Genomic DNA, 17,856 nt, shown 5'->3' with positions numbered 1-17,856 from the left:
TTACCCAAATGGGACCAACCCAGATGCCCCTCAGTAGATGAATGGATCAAGAAAATATGATACACACACACACACACACACACACACACACAGAGTAGATGAATGGATCAAGAAAATGTGATACACACACACACACACACACACACACACACACACACACACAATGGAATGCTATGCCTCCATTAGAAAGAATGACATCACCCCCATTTGTTAGGAAATAGAAAGACTTGGAGAAAATTATATTAAGTGAAATTAGCCAGGCCCAAAGAAACATAGGTCCCATGGTTTCCCTTATTTGCAATAACTAGTATATGTCTAGGACAAACAGAAAAGGTCAGATAAGATGATGTTAAGCAAAATGAACCCCAAGATAGGGACACAAATGTTTTTTTTCTTTCTTGCTATTGTTTCTAACGTATTTATAAGGTACCATGTGATTTTTTTTTTTTGGTTGTTGCTTTGTATGTCCCTCCCCCATGGTATAACCCCTGTTTTCACTGTATTTGATGGTGGTATAATTTGGGGAGGGGAAGGGAAAAAACAAAATGTCTAAATAGGGATACAGATGGACCCATTGCAACAATGAGATGTACAAGACACTATGTCAAAAAACAAACTTTACAATTTAGGCGGGGTGGGGAGGTGAGAGGGTGGAGGGTTGGGGGGGTGAGGGGGTGTAGTTGAGGAGGTGGGAGGGACAGGATGGTAGTGGAAAAACAAATAGGAGGCAACAATGCTGGATAAGAAATATACTCATTACCTTGTTTATGTAACTAACCCCTCTATACAGTATTTTCACATTAAAAAAACTTATTTAAAAATAGAAATTTTCAAATTAAAAAATAGATTTAAGAGGAATGAAAGTCTTATAGAGATTTCTTTTAAAGTATATAAGTAAGATGGGCAGATATGAGAGTCAAAGGCCTTTTTATTTTGGGGAAAATAACATCACACATTCAGCCAGGAGTGATTTTGTAGGAACAGAAACTTTGATAATACAGTCCGAAAATTATTGTACCTTGTTCCTGAATAGAGAGGGCAGGATGTAGCACAGATACATGCTGGTAGAGGGGACTAGGCTTGGGCATATTCTCTTCTGATTGCTTCCCTTGTCGCAGTGAGATAATGAAGATCTTGAGCTGAGAGTGAGAAAGGAAGAGATGTTGAAGGTTTAAGGATGAAAAAATCAAAGAACTTTGGCAAGTGAGAGAATACAATGGAAAAGGATTCTGGGTGATACCAAGAGCATAATGAATTTAAAGTGAGCTATCAACTGTTCTACTTGAAATATGAAATGTCCCCCTCAAAGGCCACTGTGTTGAATGATTGGCCTTTTATATGAAGTAAGTGAAGATGCTTACTTCATCAATGGATTAATTGGTGAATTAATAAGAAAGTTGGCCTGGTTGGAGGAAGTGGGCCATTGGTGTTATGCCTTTGAAGGCTCTATGTATTCTATCTCCCTCCTAGCTGTATCAAATCATAAGGTAAGCAGCATACCCACTTACTGTCATGTGAAACCAGTGTTGGCATGAACTAAAATCTCTGAAATCTTGAGCCAAAATAAACCTTTCTCTTAAGTTAATCTTCTCAGGTGATTTCTCAGAGTGAGGAAAAACTAACACAATTTGTGCCTTGAGGTATGTGCCTGCATGGGAAGGAGGGAAGTTATGGTTAGATCAGTGTCTTCCTCACCCTTGTGGACATTATGGAGGAAAGGAAGTATAGGAAAACTGAGGATGATTGAAATTAAAGAACTGTAATGGGTCATGGTTGTAGTGAGAGCACAGATTGAGGGGAACCATTGGAAGAGACAATAAAAAGCTAGTAGGCGGTCCTCAGCCTTGGGGCGGGGCGGGGGGGGGAAGCTAGTAGGGTCACCAAATTAGGTATCTTCACAGAGTCAGAGTGAATTGGCATGAATTAGGGAAAGAGGAATTGATAGTTGAGAGAAATAATCTTAAAATTAATTATACATTTCTATTCAAACAAATTCTAGAAGTAAGATAGAAGAAATTCAGTTCCTTGGATCTGCTGTTGTATACTTCTGGGCAAGTTGTTTAATTATTCAGCATTTGTTTCTTCATTTTACATCATAATTGTGATAGTTCCTCTATCATAGATTAAGAGAACTCAATGAAGGAGTAATGGTAAAGTGTCTATACAGTATTGCCTGGCATATGGTGAGACTTTAATATCTATTGCCACTGTTGTTGATTCCCTTAACCCCTAAGGTAGTCCTAGGGTCCATGGGTGAAAGAGTTATAGGGACCAGTAATACTCCACAGGGAACCAAAGATCCAACAGGAAACTACTTATGCTGAAAAATGACGTCCACCTGTAATCTTCCCTCTATCAGTGTAGATTGCTTGAGTGATAGGCCTTTGTTTATTGTAACTATACATAGCGATAGCTTAGTTTGTTGTTGTTGTTGTTTTCCCTCCACTGTAGATTGCTTGAGTGATAGGCCTTTGTTTATTGTCACTATACATAGAAATAGCTTAGTTTGTTGTTGTTGTTGTTTTGTCCTTGGGGGCTTGGACTCTGGGCCTGGGTGCTGTCCCAGCTCTCTTCAGCTCAAGGCAAGCACTCTACTGCTTGAGCCACAGCGCCACTTCAGGTTTTCTAGTGGTTTATTGGAAATAAGAGTCTCACGGACTTTCCTGCCCCAGCTGGCTTTGAACCACAATCCTCAGATCTCAGCCTCCAGAGTTGCTAGGAGTACAGGTGTGAGCCACCGGTGCCTGGCTGAGATAGCTTATTTTTTAAATGGTGTTTCATATCAGAATCTGAAACTTCAGTTATTCATATCAAGGAACAAATTATAGCAAGACTTTTTAATGTTGCTTAGAGAGGCTGAGATCTGTCACCAAGGCCAACAGGAAAAGCATAAATAGCTATCACCACAGTCTGGGACTTCTTGGACCACATGTGTGAATTATGTTGAGTCCTAAAACTCCCCAAGAATGAGATCTTTGTAGCTCCTGATAACCCTTACAGATAGCTCTCTTTCTATTCTCTCTATCAAGAGATTGTCTGGGTATATTGTGTTCTTTTGAGACTTTTTTTCAGTGTACACAGAACATTATTACACATAAATGTAGCATTCTTCAATTATTGAAAGGAGAATTTTACACCTAGTATAATAAGATGCACAAAGCTTCTTTAGATTTCTGTTTTTCTTTCATGTGAAACTAAAACATTTTATTTTTAAGTTTGTGCATTTACAGAAGTCTGTGCAGAAATGTCGAGGCAGAAGTTCTATGGGTCCCTGGTATAAGAGCTATTTTCTAAGCTTCTCCACTATGAGAAACTTCAAGTGAAAAACGTATCATCACAAGACATTTCCTATTTACTGTATAAGAAATCCTGGCAAGTTCATGAAATCAAGGTTTATCTCTTCCTGATCTACAATGATAGCCACACCATTTTCAAGGTGCTGAGCTGAACTCTAGGAGGCTCCTCAAGAACAGTTAATAAATGACCTTGAATTTAATATGTACTTTTGGAGGTTAGGCTATTGATTTACAGAATAGTATTAGAGTTTAAAAATCTAATTCTGTAACTGTTACCTAAGAAATTGATGAAATTGAGACATTATCAGCCAAGCTGGACAAAGGAAGTCCAGGGTGCTTAGCCAAGATTGTCAGAGAAGGAAGCATCTTCCATTTCTCCAGGTTGCATCAATTATTAAAATTGACAAGACTGAAATGGAAGGGATATCTAACTACTTACCTCTTATACCTAGGCAAAGGGTCAGAAAGAGAGAATTGTGATCATGACTCCTTAGTGATTGAGTATTGTTTTAACCCTCCTGTGTTAGGTAGAATGTTAGGAAGCACAATGAGAAAACAGAGTGTTTCCATTTATTGTTATTTTCCTACAGAATAGGATCTAATCCAGCTTGTGAATATATATATATATATGTATATATATATATATATATATATATATATATATATATATATATAAACTCTAGTATGTACGTTTACAAGAAAGAAAAAAAGATGAGGGAAAAAATTGTTGAATGATTTTCTTAGAAAATGGATAGCTTGAATGTTCAGAGAACATGCTATTTCTCCTTATAATCATCTGGGTTGGCAAGATGGTTGCACATCAAGTGTAATCCAAAAATGCCATTCTCTGATGACCAATATCAGAGTATTATAGTATTGGGATTTTTGTTGATTTCTTTCCCTATACCCTGGACAGATGACAAGGCTAGATAGCTTTTTTCTCTAATTCGCTCAGTGTTGTTTATTATGATAGAATATCTGAGACTGAATAAGTTAAAAAGAATACAGATACATTTTGGCTCCTAGTTCTAGAAGCTGAAGTCTGAGGTCAGGAAAGTGCACCTGGCAGGGACCTTGTATCAGATAACAAGAGTGGTCAAATGGGAGTTAGAGTGGTGGTTTTGTTTCACAATAACCTGTGGTTATAAATAGGAGCAGTGTGAATTCATTCATTAGCATGTCTATCACCTCTTAATGGTCATACTTTATCTCAGTGTTATTATAATGGGGACCACTTTTTATATATATTTATATATATTATATTTATATATTCTACTTTTTCTCAGTGTTGCTATATTGGGGTTCTACTTTTTCTCAGTGTTGTTATATTGGGGACCACTTCAACAGGAGTTCAGGAGGGAACAAACCATGCCCAAACTATATCATCCTTTGTGAATATGGATTTCTTAGCTGAGTATTGTTAAGTATTGGGCAATAATGATTTCAGTGTAGTGCTCACTTATAAAGGAGTTGGGATATTAAATTCTATATTGAAACTTAAAAATAGGCTAATTTACTTTCAGAGCAGTTTTGGTGATAAGCATGTGCTTTATACAAATAGAGTCTTATGGACTCTTCTGCCCTGATTGGTTTTGAACCAGGATTCTCATATCTCATCCTCCTGCTAGGATTATAAATGCAAGCCACTGGCACCTGCCTCTGTTTATTTAATTTGAGGATTTTTTTTTCATAAATACATTGATCAATGGTTTTCTCTTCTGTGAAGTCTTCTTACACTCACTCTGCAGACTTGATTTTCTTTGTTATAATTTTATAATCCTTTATGTATTCACTGTATATACATTATTGTTTAGCTTACCACATGGTATCATATGTATATGTTTGTGTGTCTCCTACTGGACTGTAAGTAATTCAAAGGATCCCCAGGATAGTGCCTGAAAAATATAATACAAATACTATATATATAAGGAGTTTTTGAGGCATGTTAAAGTGAACAAATGAATATCATGTTAAATGAATGAATGAATGAATGATATCTTAGTTTTGGAGCCTACCTCTTGAGGATTGTTGCCCCCATGACTAGTAATCTGAATGTTGTCCTTAAAGCTGGGATATTGTATTCATTGTTGAATTCTTCTCTTTTTCCTTTTAGGTTATAAAGCATCAGCATGATGTGTTTCACTAAGATCAGACATGTGTTATATTTGATTGCTTGTTGATAATGAGTGATGACAAGAGCTGTCATTGTATGGCTACTTTGGTTCCAAGGTCATATCTTTTCCTTGGTTGAACATAAGTGGATTTTGCATTTCAAGATCTTGGTTTATGAAGCCTGATAGCTTGTGTTTATTATTTGTGTTCTGGAGCATTTATCATTGTCTGACCTCTGTAACCCTGGTTTCCATGTTGATCAAATGAGATTTGTGTGTGGCAAGCCCTAGATTGATGTTTAGCATATCTGATGTGCAGTGAATTGATTGAATGGCCTTTGAATCCTGCCTCTTTTACTTGTTGCAAAATTGTAATTTCTAATTCATCTCAGAAACTTCATTACATTTTCTAACCTCACAGATTTAATTACTCATGAAAGGAAATTTATTTTAAAATTGTGTTATTATGTTATTAATGTGTTTTTTTTCTGATAGGCTAAACCAATTTTTCCCATTCCTCTGAGCCTCATGCTTCCATCTTATTATCCTGGCTTTTTCAATGTTTGAAAAAAAATTCTGGAGACAGAAAAAGAAAAGTGACCTAGTATGTGCACATATTTGTATATCATATTATGACATTAATATAGATTAGGTAGCCTTTTAAAGTCCTTTAATGTGTTCCTTTCTAGTTTCAAGACAAGATTAGACAGCTTATTATGACCAGAGGCCTCTACCCTTTCTTCTTTTCTTGCTAAAGTACTTTTTGAGCTGAGTTCAGTGTGTAAATGTGGTATAAGGCCTAAAACTAAGTCCCAGTATTGTGATAGCTTTGAAATCTGGGGAAAAGCTGGAGAAGCTCTAATATCCCATTTTTAAGTCCCCTACATACTTGCTGAACAGCCCTTCAAGTCGCTGTTAGCTTGTACCTTGATCAAGAAGAAAGGAAACCAGCTGACCTATGTATCTGGTGAACTCTGAGATCATAAATGGGGGTTGTGACAATTATGCAGTAATAGAAATCTACAAGTGTTAATTGGTATTTATGTTTGTTCCCTTTGGTATTTCTCATCTTTGAAGAAATATGAGTATAGCTAATCTTTTTTTTTTTTTGGTCGGTCGTGGGGCCTGAACTCTGAGTCTGGGCACTGAACCTCAGCTCTTCAGCTCATGGCTAGCGCTCTACCACTTGAGCCACAGCACCATTTCCGGCTTTTTCTGCTTATGTGGTGCTGAGGAATCTTGCCCAGGGCCTCATGCATGCAAAGCAAGCACTTTACCACTGAGCCACCTTCCCAGCCCCTAGCTAAACCTTTTTATTTAACATAAATGACAAGAAATAGTCCATCTACCTAATGTTTCTTTTTTCTTTTTTTTGTTGGTCATGGGGCTTGACTGCAGGGCCTAGGTGCTCTCCTGAGCTTTTTTGCTCAAGGCTAGTGCTCTACCACTTTGAGCTACAACGACACTTCCAATTTTCTGGTGGTTAATTGGAGATAAGAGTCTCTCATTACCTGATTCATGTAATTATAGGCTTTTTGTATATCAATTTTACAATAACAATTAAAAATAAATAAAATAAAGCCCCCCCCCCCCATAAAAAGAGACTCTCACAGACTTTCTTGCCCAGGCAGGCTTTGAACCATGAGCCTTAGATGTCAGCCTCTTGAGTGGCTAGAAATACATGTGTGAGCCGGGCACCAGTGGTCACGCCTGTAATCCTGGCTACTCAGGAGGCTGAGATCTGAGGATCTTGGTTCAAAACCAGGCGGGACAGGAAAGTCCATGAGACTCTTATCTCCAATAAACCACTAGAAAACTGGAAGTGGTGCTGTGGCTCAAGTGGTAGAGCACTTGCCTTGAGCTGAAGAGCTCAGGGACAGTGCCCAAGCCCAGAGTTCAAGCCCCATGACTGACCAAAAAAGAAAGAAAGAAAGAAAGAAAGAAAGAAAGAAAGAAAGAAAGAAAGAAAGAAAGAAAGAAAGAAAGAAAGAGAGGAAGGAAGGAAGGAAGGAAGGAAGGAAAGACAGACAGACAGACAGACAGACAGACATGCGTTGAGGCACCACTGTCTGGCTCTAATGTTTTTATTTCGTGGGAAGAACCCTTACTTGTATGTACGCCGAGAAATTAGTCTTCTCTGTGTCATACAACTTAATATTTAGGTTGATTTAGCTCTGTGTGAGTAAGCCAGTTTTCCTATGAAGCTATTTTAACATTAAAACTATATCTTTTAGTCATTGTGGAATACATAAGCACTTCCCTGACTACAGCCCATGCTTCAGATACCTTTGCTGTTGCAGAAGTTAGTGCATCATCACAAGAAAGGTTGAATACCAGCACAGTGAACATTGTGTGGATACATTTGTCAGCATTGGAAGATAGCAATAGCCATTTGAGTGATAGATAGTTACAGTTACATATACAAAGAGAGTGTAGGGCTGTAGTTAAAATGAGTTAGGATGTACACTTAGTATGAATTTTTGTTTTGTGTTATTAGGAATAAAAGGTGAAGGGATTTAATAAAGTATTAGAACTATTTATAAGTACTGCTGCTTTGACCTGACAGAACAATAATTTCTGCCCTTAATTCAGAAGAAAGGAAGGGAGAACCAGGAAGGCAAGTTCTCTAGGACTTCTTTTGCAGTCCTTATTCCTGACTAGGACTGTCAGACTGTGTGAGAATGATTTCAATGGGCTTATGTGAGAATTGTGGGATTGAGGTGGCTTGGGAGAGGCCACTCCTCTGTTTTCCCTGCTGTGAGAATCACTTTTTACACAGGAACATGAGAACGTGGAAACTGGGTAGCTTGTTTCTTGGGGTGTCCCATATTTATTTAGGAAAGCAGCGAAGAGGATTTTTGTCTCTGGACACCTCAGGTCCTATAGAGCACCCCCTCAGTGCCTTTCACTGTGTACTTTCACTCTTGGTACTTTCTCTGTGCTTCTGTGGCTTCTTCCTGTTTCTCTTACAGTGGGAGAGATGAGTCTGGAGACTTGTATCTTCTCTTTCTTTTAGTGATTTTTATGTCACAAAAATGACACAAAAGAAAATTTCTCCCCAGAGTCTAGAATTCTCTCATTCATACTTGAAATTATATTCACTGAAGATCAGTTTGAATTAATAAACCAATATCTTAGACTAGCTAAAGGCAATGATCAAGAATGACCTTCATACTTCAATAATAATCATCTGTATGTTTTTGTAAAATACATATGGTAAATAAAGGCTTTTACTTAGTAAGTACTTAAATGTCACTTAAATATTATTTTGCAAATATTCTTTTGGTAAGGGTCAATGACAAGCAACTAGTTTGTATAATTACCTCTTTTCCCCCCTCATTTAGTATTGGCTGGATCCTGCAAAAACGCTTGCTGAACACAAGGAACTGATCAACAGTAGGTATTTAATTTTAATTTTGTTAAAGGGTGGCTTGAAAGTGATAAAATACCCATGTGTAGTTGGGTGCAGAAATATCATATTAGAGAGGGAGAACCAGTACTTGAGTGCTAACACATGAGAATGGGTGTTGTATGCATTGCCAGCCTGCTCCAAATTCCGAGTCAGTTTTACTTTAATCACACGCTCAGTAGATTTATTAAATGTTTCTTTATCTACTGGGGATAGAACTCAGGACTTCTCAGGACTTTGCATATGCTAGGCCCTGAACTATGCCTCAGCCTTTTGTTTTTATTTGTCTTTGAGAGAAAGTCTCACTAACTTTGCCTGGGCTCACCCTGACCTCATGATCCTCTGATTTCCACCTTCCAAGAAGGTAGGCTTATAGGCAAAGGCCGCCATGTCCAGCTTTGAGCAGAGCTTAATATTATATTCAACTTATTTTAGTGATTACATCTTCCCTTGATTTTTCTCTACTCATGTCTTTAACATTTAGCCTTCAAACAGAAAAAGCAGAGAAGCATAGATTTTTAAATAAAGAAGATGACTTCTCAGCTTTGAAAATTTTTTCTTGGGTTATAGAGTGGTTTTGTTATTCATGCCACTCAGTTTCAGTTTGTGAAGTTATTAAGGGGTGCCCTTGTAATTTAAAAAATTACTATTATGGGAGGAGTGGGGAGGGGAAGAGAGAGAATGCAAGAGTGCACAAGCATCCATTGTCAGGCTTTAGCTAGTGCTTATCAGTATGAATTTACTCAATATAATTAATTATGTATTCCTTAAATCTTAATTTCAGAGTTTTAAAATTTATGATATGCACATATACACACAACCATACAAACACATTTCTTAAGTATACAAAAGAATAGTACTTTAAAAGTAGTTTCTTTTAATTATGATAAAATATACATCATATAAAACTGACCATTTTAACCATCCTTGTGTAAATTGACATTCACATTATTGTGCAACCATCACCCCATCCATATACTAAGTTTTTCGTTGTCCCAAACTGAAACTCTGTTTCACGAAGCCATTGTGTTTAGATGTGTGCATTAATGTTAATCAGAACCCAGAGGCCCTGAGTGGAGTCAGCATTTTTGAGTGCCTGAGTTGGTAACACTGGTTGTGTGAAGCTTAGCACTGCAGCCATGCTTCAGAAGGGAATGGGAAGCCAGGACTTGCAAACCCATCAGAAACAAGCTGTGCTTCTCAAACATCACCATCCCATTCGTCTTTCATTTCTTCCACCTCTGTGGTATAAACCACTGGAGTTGACAAATTATAGTTACAACCCCTTTAAACCAGTTAAAAAAAATACCAGATGGAAAGTTAAAAAAATCTCAGGAATGCTTATTTTAAATTATACTTAGGTTTCTCCTATAAGAAAAAAGTAGAGCTTTCTATTAAAGTAATAAAGTAAATTATTTTAAGATGCATTATTAAAAACCTACCTGCACACACTTAAAGTCTACCTACTGTAAAATATTCAAATCGTACTCTAAAGGGCTTCCCCCCCCAAAATATGATATTGTTAAATATTTGATGTATAATAGGAATAAAACACTATCACAATTGGCTGGGCGTTGGTGGTCCACATTGCTATAATTCTAGCTATTCAGGGGATTGAAATCTGAGGATCATGGTTCAAAGCCAGCACAGGCAGGAAAGTCCATGGGAATTACTCAGCAAGAAGTTAGAAGTGCAAATGTTGCTCAAGTGAGAGTACCAGGTATGAACAAAAAAACAAACAAGAGCTTTGGAGTCTGAGTTCAAGCCTTAGTACCAGAAAAAAAAACAACACTATCACAATTAAAGAAACAGAATCATGCAAGAATGTGTGTATTCCATCTCTTAAAAGTGTATTCCAGCTCTTAAAAGTCTGAACCCCTCTGTACATCTCTTTGACAATAAAAATAATCTGATGAATAGTGAAGGAACATGGATCTACAGTAGAGTTGGCAGGAGCAATATCTGTAAGAACAACAGAACATTGCTGTAGCCAAGTCTTGATGTATTTAGCCTTAAATGAAATAGAAGTTCATTATTATCATTTAAAGACTGGAAATTAATCTTCATAAAAGTCAGATATAGGCTACTCCCAGTTTCTGACTTTTTGTTAAGGTAAAATAATATTAGCTTTATTTTGTGGATTTTTTTCTTTAATGTTGATTCGGTAGAAAGACATTGACTTAATAATAATTTAACAATTTGCTTAATCAGCAACTGGTTTTTATAGTCTTAAACTAGGAAGCCAAAAGTATCTAGCCAGATATATTCTTTGCCCTAATCATTTTCCTAGGCTCTGATTGCTCTAGCAGAATGGCACAGATTATGTGTTTGCTCACTCTGTACTTTCTCTTGTTTTCCCTAAGGGGCCCAATAGACTAGGACGGGAAATGTCTAGCTTCTTTTTTTGTTAATTTATAGTTTGTTTGTTTGTTTTTGCTGGTCCTGGGACTTGAACTCTGGACCTCCATGCTGTCCCTGACCTCCTTTTGCTCAAGGCTAGAACTCTACCACTTGAACCATATCTCTACTTCTGCCCTTTTGGTGGTTCTTTGAGATAAGAGCCTCACAGACTTTTCTGTCTGGGCTGGCTTTGAATTTCAGTCCTCAGATCCCAGTAACATGAACCATTGGCACTCCGCTTATTTTTTTTTTTTTTTTAGTATTATTACCTTTAAGTAGTTGTACAAAGGAGTTGACATTTAACAAAGCAGTTTATAAATATAATATATCTTTTTGAAAAATGTTTTTTATTGTAAAAAATAGTATATAGAGGGGTTACAGTTACATGAGTAAGATAATGAGTACATTTCCTAGCAAGCATTGTTACCTCATCTGTTTTTTCCCCACCATCCTTTCCCTCCCCACCTCCTCAACTCCTCTTTCCCTTCCTCCCCAACAAGTTGTAAAGTTCGTGTTCAACACAGTGTCTTATTGTTACAATGGGTCAACCTGTATCCCTATTTGAGCATTTTTTTTCCCCTTCCCCTCCTCAAATTAGAAAAGTGTATATACAAGATGCAGGGCACCCGAATTAAATACAGTGAAACAGGGGTTATATGGTGGGGGAGGAACATACCAAAGAAACAAAAAAAAAAAAATCACATAGTACATTATAAGTATATTAAAAACAATAGCAAGAAAGAAAAAACCACTTGTGTCTCTGTCTTGGGGTTCATTTCACTTAGCATCATCTTATATGGTCATATGTACATAGCTTTTGACCTTTTCTGCTTGTACTAGACGTATACTAGTTAATACAAATACAATGTATCTTGATCAATGTCTTTCAACATTCTCAACCATCCCTCCCCTTTCTACTCCTTTCCTCATTCTTCTTAATTTTGTGAGATATACATTGTTTTCTTGATTGCATTCTCCTGCTCTTCTCCTCTTCATTCATCAACCTCTTTCCTCTTGACCCCACACCAACTCCTTTGAGTTCCTACTTCCTGACGTTTTATTTTGCTGAACTTTGATTTTGGCTTTCTAAGGTATTACACTATTTGAGATCTCCTTTGAATCAGTTAAACCATTTATATATATTTACATACCACCCAGCATATTTACTTATGAGTTTGTAAGCTAAATCTAGTTCCACATATAAGGGAAAACATGGTTCTTTGTCTCTTTGGGCCTAACTTCACTTCTGAAATTTTAAACAAGTTACTTAATTTCTTGGAGCTTCGCTGTTAACCAGGTTGTCTTTCAAAATCAAATGTTTATGAAACACTTTCACTCATTATTGAATGCTATCAGATGACAACAGTAGTTTATATATACACAAGCCACTTAGTATGTGAGTGGCAAATGGGTTCAGTTGAGTTGAAAGTTATTAAAAAAATTAAACCCACACTGAATATTTTTCATTTTGTATTTTTTTCAAACTTCTGCTTAACTGCTCATCACTGAGCCCATTTGAAATGGTGTTTGGTGAATAGGCTGTAATCTGCCATGTTGCAGAGAATAAAAGCAGCTCTGAAGGCTAGGAGACCTCTTGCCTTTGTGCAGTGTTTCTGCAGCATCTGTGCATGTCCCTGCCCCCTAAGTGCCAACCCCTGCTGCCTGCAGGCACAAGAGGCTCCATCTGCTCTGGATCACAGAGCTTGATTGACATGACGGGATCAGCCCAGCATGGACTTCCTGCATCTTCTAAATATTTAATAGTCTGTCCTCCTTGACATCTATGTTCTGGGATAGAGGTATATTTATCAGAAATATACACACAGTGGTAAAATAAATATAAAGATCAAACCAATGGCAGCAACTCCCAGGATAAAAAATTAGAGCAAGGTGTTTAATATTTGTTTCAAATTGCACTTGAATAAGAAGTTCCTTACTCAAGAAGGCATCAGTTAAGGAGAAGGGCTGGCACTCAATGTGTGCTGGGAACATGACTTGGGGAGATTGTCAACATAAGCATGTGTATGTAATAATAATGTAATAATAATAATAAAATTAGTTTATTATAAATACATTACTTATTCTAGTTTCTGTTCCTCTAAATTTGTGTCTTTTATTTCTTAGAAGTAAGACTATATCAGAGATACTTTATGAGTTACCAAGCATAAGATACTTACCCTGAAATGCATTCTTTTTGTTTGTGTCCTGGTTCTGGGGCTTGAACTCAGGGCTTGGGCACTGTCCTTGAGCTTTTTTGCTCAAGGCTAGCAATCTATCAGTTGAGCCACAGCTATACTTCTGGCCTTTTGGTGGTTAATTGGAGATAAGAGTCTCACAGACTTTCCCGCTTGGGCTATCTTTGAACCAAAATCCTCACATCTTAGCCTCCTGATTCGCTTGGATTATAGGTGTGAGCCACTGGCGTCCAGCTGCATTCTTAACCTTATAAACATTATTAATAGGGAAAACTTTGGCTGAGAAATGAAAACCCTCAGAACTAAATTGTGACTGCCTATCGGTGTGTCAAGTCATAAAAGCTCCCTTTCAAATAGATTATGTTAGATATAGTTATTGCTAACTTGGAAGTACGTTTCTAAAAATTGCGCAGGTCGCATTCATGTTCTCAGAAATAAAATGTGTTTAGTAAAATAAAGGAAATTAGTTGCCATCAAGGAACTGTTGTCCTGAACATTGTATTTAATATTTTATGTTAAAAAAAATACTTTATGTTTACCCACATATGTATAATTCTAGGCTTTGTTTACGAAGTTTTAATTTTGTTTTTATTATTTATGGACTTAGTTCTTCTGCTTATGAAAGACTAATGAGATAAAAAAAAATTGCTATTCTGAAGAATGACCTATAGACACATGAAGAAATGCTCAACCTCTCTAGCCATAAAAGAAATGCAAATCAAAACAACATTGAGATTCCACCTCAACCCAGTTAGAATGGCTAGAATAAGAACTCTAATAACAACAGATGCTGGAGGGGATGTGGCCAAAAAGGAACCCTACTGCATTGTTGGTGGGAGTGTAAACCTGTTCAACCACTTTGGAAAGCAGTATGGAGGTTCCCTATGATGCGGCAGTCCCACTTTTGGGCATTTACCCAAATGATCACAAACAGGACCACACTAAAGCTACCAGCACAACTATGTTTATTGCAGCATTATTTACCATAGCTAAGATATGGAACCAACCCTGATGCCCCTCAATAGATGAAGGGATCAAGAAAATGTGGTCTATATACACAATGGAATTCTATGCCTCCAGCAGAAAGACTAACATCACCCCCATTTGTTAGAAAATGGAAAGACTTGAAGAAAATTATATTAAGTGAAATTAGCTAGGCCCAAAGAAACATAGGTCCCATGGTTTCCCTTATTTGCAATATGTCTGGGGCAAGCAGAAAAGGTCAGATTAGATGATGTTAAGCAAAATGAACCTCAAGATAACGACACAACTGTTTTTTTCCTTCCTTGCTATTGTTTCTAGTGTATTTATAATGTACCATGTGATTTTTTTTTTTGGTTGTTGTTTTGTATGTCCCTCCCCCATGGTATAACCCCTGTTTTCACTGTATTTGATCGTGGTATAATTTGGGGAGGGGAAGGGAAAAAACAAAATGTTTAAATAGGGATACAGATTGACCCATTGCAACAATGAGATGTTAAGATACTATGTTGAAAAATGAACTTTACAATTGGGGGGCGTGGGGGTTGGTGTAGTTGAGGAAGTGGGAGGGTCGGGATGGTAGGGGAAAAACAAAGGAGGAGGCAACAGTGCTGGATAAGAAATGTACTCATTACCTTGTTCATGTAACTGTAACCCCTCTGTATAGTATTTTCACAATAAAAACTTAATTAAAAATTTCCTATTCTGTTACAAGAATATATTTTAATGTAGAAAAGTTTCAAAATGAAGGAATTATTGTTTAATCCTATCACATAGCTTCACTGATGATTTTTTTCTCTTAAAAAAGATATCTATGAACTTGGCACTGGTGCTCATGTCTGTAACCCTACTTATTTTGGGAGGCTGAGATCATAGATTGAGGTTTAAGGCTATTACAGCCGAAAAGTCTAAGAGACTTCATCTCCAATTAACTAGGAAATGATTGACTGGATGTATGGCTCAAGTGGTAGAGCATCAGCTGTGAGCAAGAAAGTCAAGCAACAGGTATATATATACACACACACACACACACACACACACACATACATATGTAATATATATATGAATTCTATGCCTCCATTAGAAAGAATGACATTGCCCCATTTGTTAGGAAATGGAAAGACTTAGAAAAAAATTATATTAAGTGAAGTGAGCCAGGCCCTAAGAAACATAGGTCCCATGGTTAGTTACCCTTATTTGCAATAACTTGTATAAGTCTAGGACAAGCAGAAAAGGTCAAAAGCTATGTACATATGACCATATAAGATGATGTTAACTGAAATGAACCCCAAGACAGGGACATAAGTGTTTTTTTTCTTTCTTGGTATTGTTTTTAATGTACTTATAATGTACTATGTGATTTTTTTTTTTTTTTTGTTTCTTTGGTATGTTCTTCCCCCATGGTATAACCCCTGTTTTCACTGTTTTTGATTCTGGTGCCCTGCATCTTGTATATACTTTTCTAATTTGGGAGGGGAAGGGAAAAACAAAATGCTTAAATAGGGAAACAGGTTGACCCATTGTAACCATGAGATATATGTGACACTATATTGAAAACGAACTTTACAGCTTGTGGGGGGGGGAGGGAGAGAAGAGTTGGGGAGGTGGGGAGAGAAGGGATGGTGAGGGAAAAACAAAGGAGGAGGTAACAATGCTTGATAGTAAATGTGCTTATTATTTTACTCATGTAACTAACCCCTGTGTACACTAGTTTTACAATTAAAAAATATTAAAAAAGAAGAAAGTCAAGTAACAATATGAGCAGCTAAATTTGTGCCCCTGTACACACACACACACACACACACACACACACACACACACACACACTTGTGCCCCTGTGTACACACACACACACACACACACACACACACACACACACACACACACACACAGAGAAAGGGTATCCATTGTAAGTTCTAACTAATCAGTTTTAAAAAAAGAAAGTTTATAATCACTGTGCTCAAAGTTAGCCCTTACTTATAATTGCTATGTATTCCTTCAGGAAAAACAACAACATATATTAATATTATCCTTTTTCCCAAAATAAATTCTATTTCTGCACTTGAGAACATAGATCAAACAGCTGTCCCTCTGTATGGTTAAATACTTGTATGTTATCATTCCTCGGGCCTATGATGTTGTTGACTTATCCACCAGCAAGTTGATGATCCACTTGATGATGAATATTTGTTTCCAGAGTTTTACAAAGAAGTTTTTTAAAAATGAAAAAACTTTACATGTATAAAATATTACAATGAACCCCCTTCTACAACTATAAGATACTAATAAAATGTATTTTTTAGAAAAACGTTCTTTTTTTTTTTTTTTGGTCCAGTCGTGGGGCCTGAACTCTGGGCCTGGGCACTGTCCCTCAGCTCTTCAGCTCAAGGCTAGCGCTCTACCACTTGAGCCACAGCACCACTTCTGGCTTTTTTTCTTTTTGCTTATGTGGTGCTGAGGAATCAAACCCAGGGCCTCAGGCATGCAAGGCAAGCGCTCTACCACTGAGCCACCTTCCCAGCCCCTAGAAAAACTTTCTTAGTTGAAATTATAGGCAAATGGTTTTAAAAAATAGTATACTTTGTCACTGCTCTTCTTCATTATAGAAAAGAACATCTCTCTCTAAATTGCAATTAGTGGGAAGTAAACAAAAAATTGTGTGGTCTCATCAACCAGATACAAGAGCCAGCATCATTCTGTCTTGTCCCTGTATTGTCTGTTCATAGATGCTGATTTTGTCACGATTTCTGCTTGTCTTTAGAAATTCTTAGTGCAATTCTTTTTTCCCAACATTTAAAATTATTTCTGTAGTTGTACAGAGGCATTACCATTCAACAAAGAAATTTATGAACATAACATCTCTTGATCAGAGCTGCTTCTTTTAACATTCTCATCCACCCCTTTCCCCCCACTCTTTCCCCCCACCCTTTCCATAGTGCAAATCTTAATAGTTATATAATGTTAAGACACTATTTTGACCATATTGTGAATTGTAATTAACTTCTATTTCTTATTTTAGCTGGGCCTCCATATACTTTGTATTTTGGTATCAAATTCTATGCTGATGATCCATGTAAACTGAAAGAAGAAATAACCAGGTATGGTAATAACTTTGTTTTTGAACAAATACTTGAATGGTATATATAGAAGAACTTAGAACTTATTGTAAATGAATTAAAAACTGGAGTCAAAATTTGTTGTGCATTTACCTGTACTTTGCTATTGATCTCGTAGAGGATTAAAGGCATCCTGTGGTAGTCTCTAGTCCCTCCTTTAATCTTTCAGACTTCCTTTTGTCTTCATTTTGGACTGCATGGGGAGGGGTGAATGATAGGTGGGCTCACTGGGCCTTTTCCAAATGCCATGTCTAAGCCTCATTTTCCTGTGTGGATGTTCACTGTTACATTATTATTGAGCATCTGAGAAAGAGAGATTCCAGCTCAGACTTTCCTGGAGCACACCTC

The 17,856-nt window shown here is 37.0% G+C and overlaps 1 protein-coding gene across 3 annotated transcripts in view; it reads left to right on the top strand.

Moving 5' to 3' along the window:
• Epb41l4a (erythrocyte membrane protein band 4.1 like 4A) overlaps nt 1–17,856 on the top strand; it is a 237,591-nt gene that overhangs the window by 102,128 nt on the left and 117,607 nt on the right. For all 3 annotated transcript variants that reach the window (XM_070036044.1, XM_070036043.1, XM_070036045.1), the window contains 2 exons: nt 8,752–8,803; nt 17,412–17,490. In XM_070036044.1, the coding sequence (XP_069892145.1) occupies nt 8,752–8,803; nt 17,412–17,490 (131 nt within the window). The remainder of the gene's footprint in view (nt 1–8,751; nt 8,804–17,411; nt 17,491–17,856) is intronic.

Source organism: Dipodomys merriami, unplaced genomic scaffold (genome assembly GCF_024711535.1).
Source record: "Dipodomys merriami isolate MVZ:Mamm:240054 unplaced genomic scaffold, mDipMer1.0.p SCAF_27, whole genome shotgun sequence".
Taxonomy (NCBI): Eukaryota; Metazoa; Chordata; class Mammalia; order Rodentia; family Heteromyidae; genus Dipodomys; species Dipodomys merriami.
The sequence above is the reverse complement of the archived record's forward strand: the minus strand, read 5'-3'. Positions and strand labels throughout refer to the sequence as shown.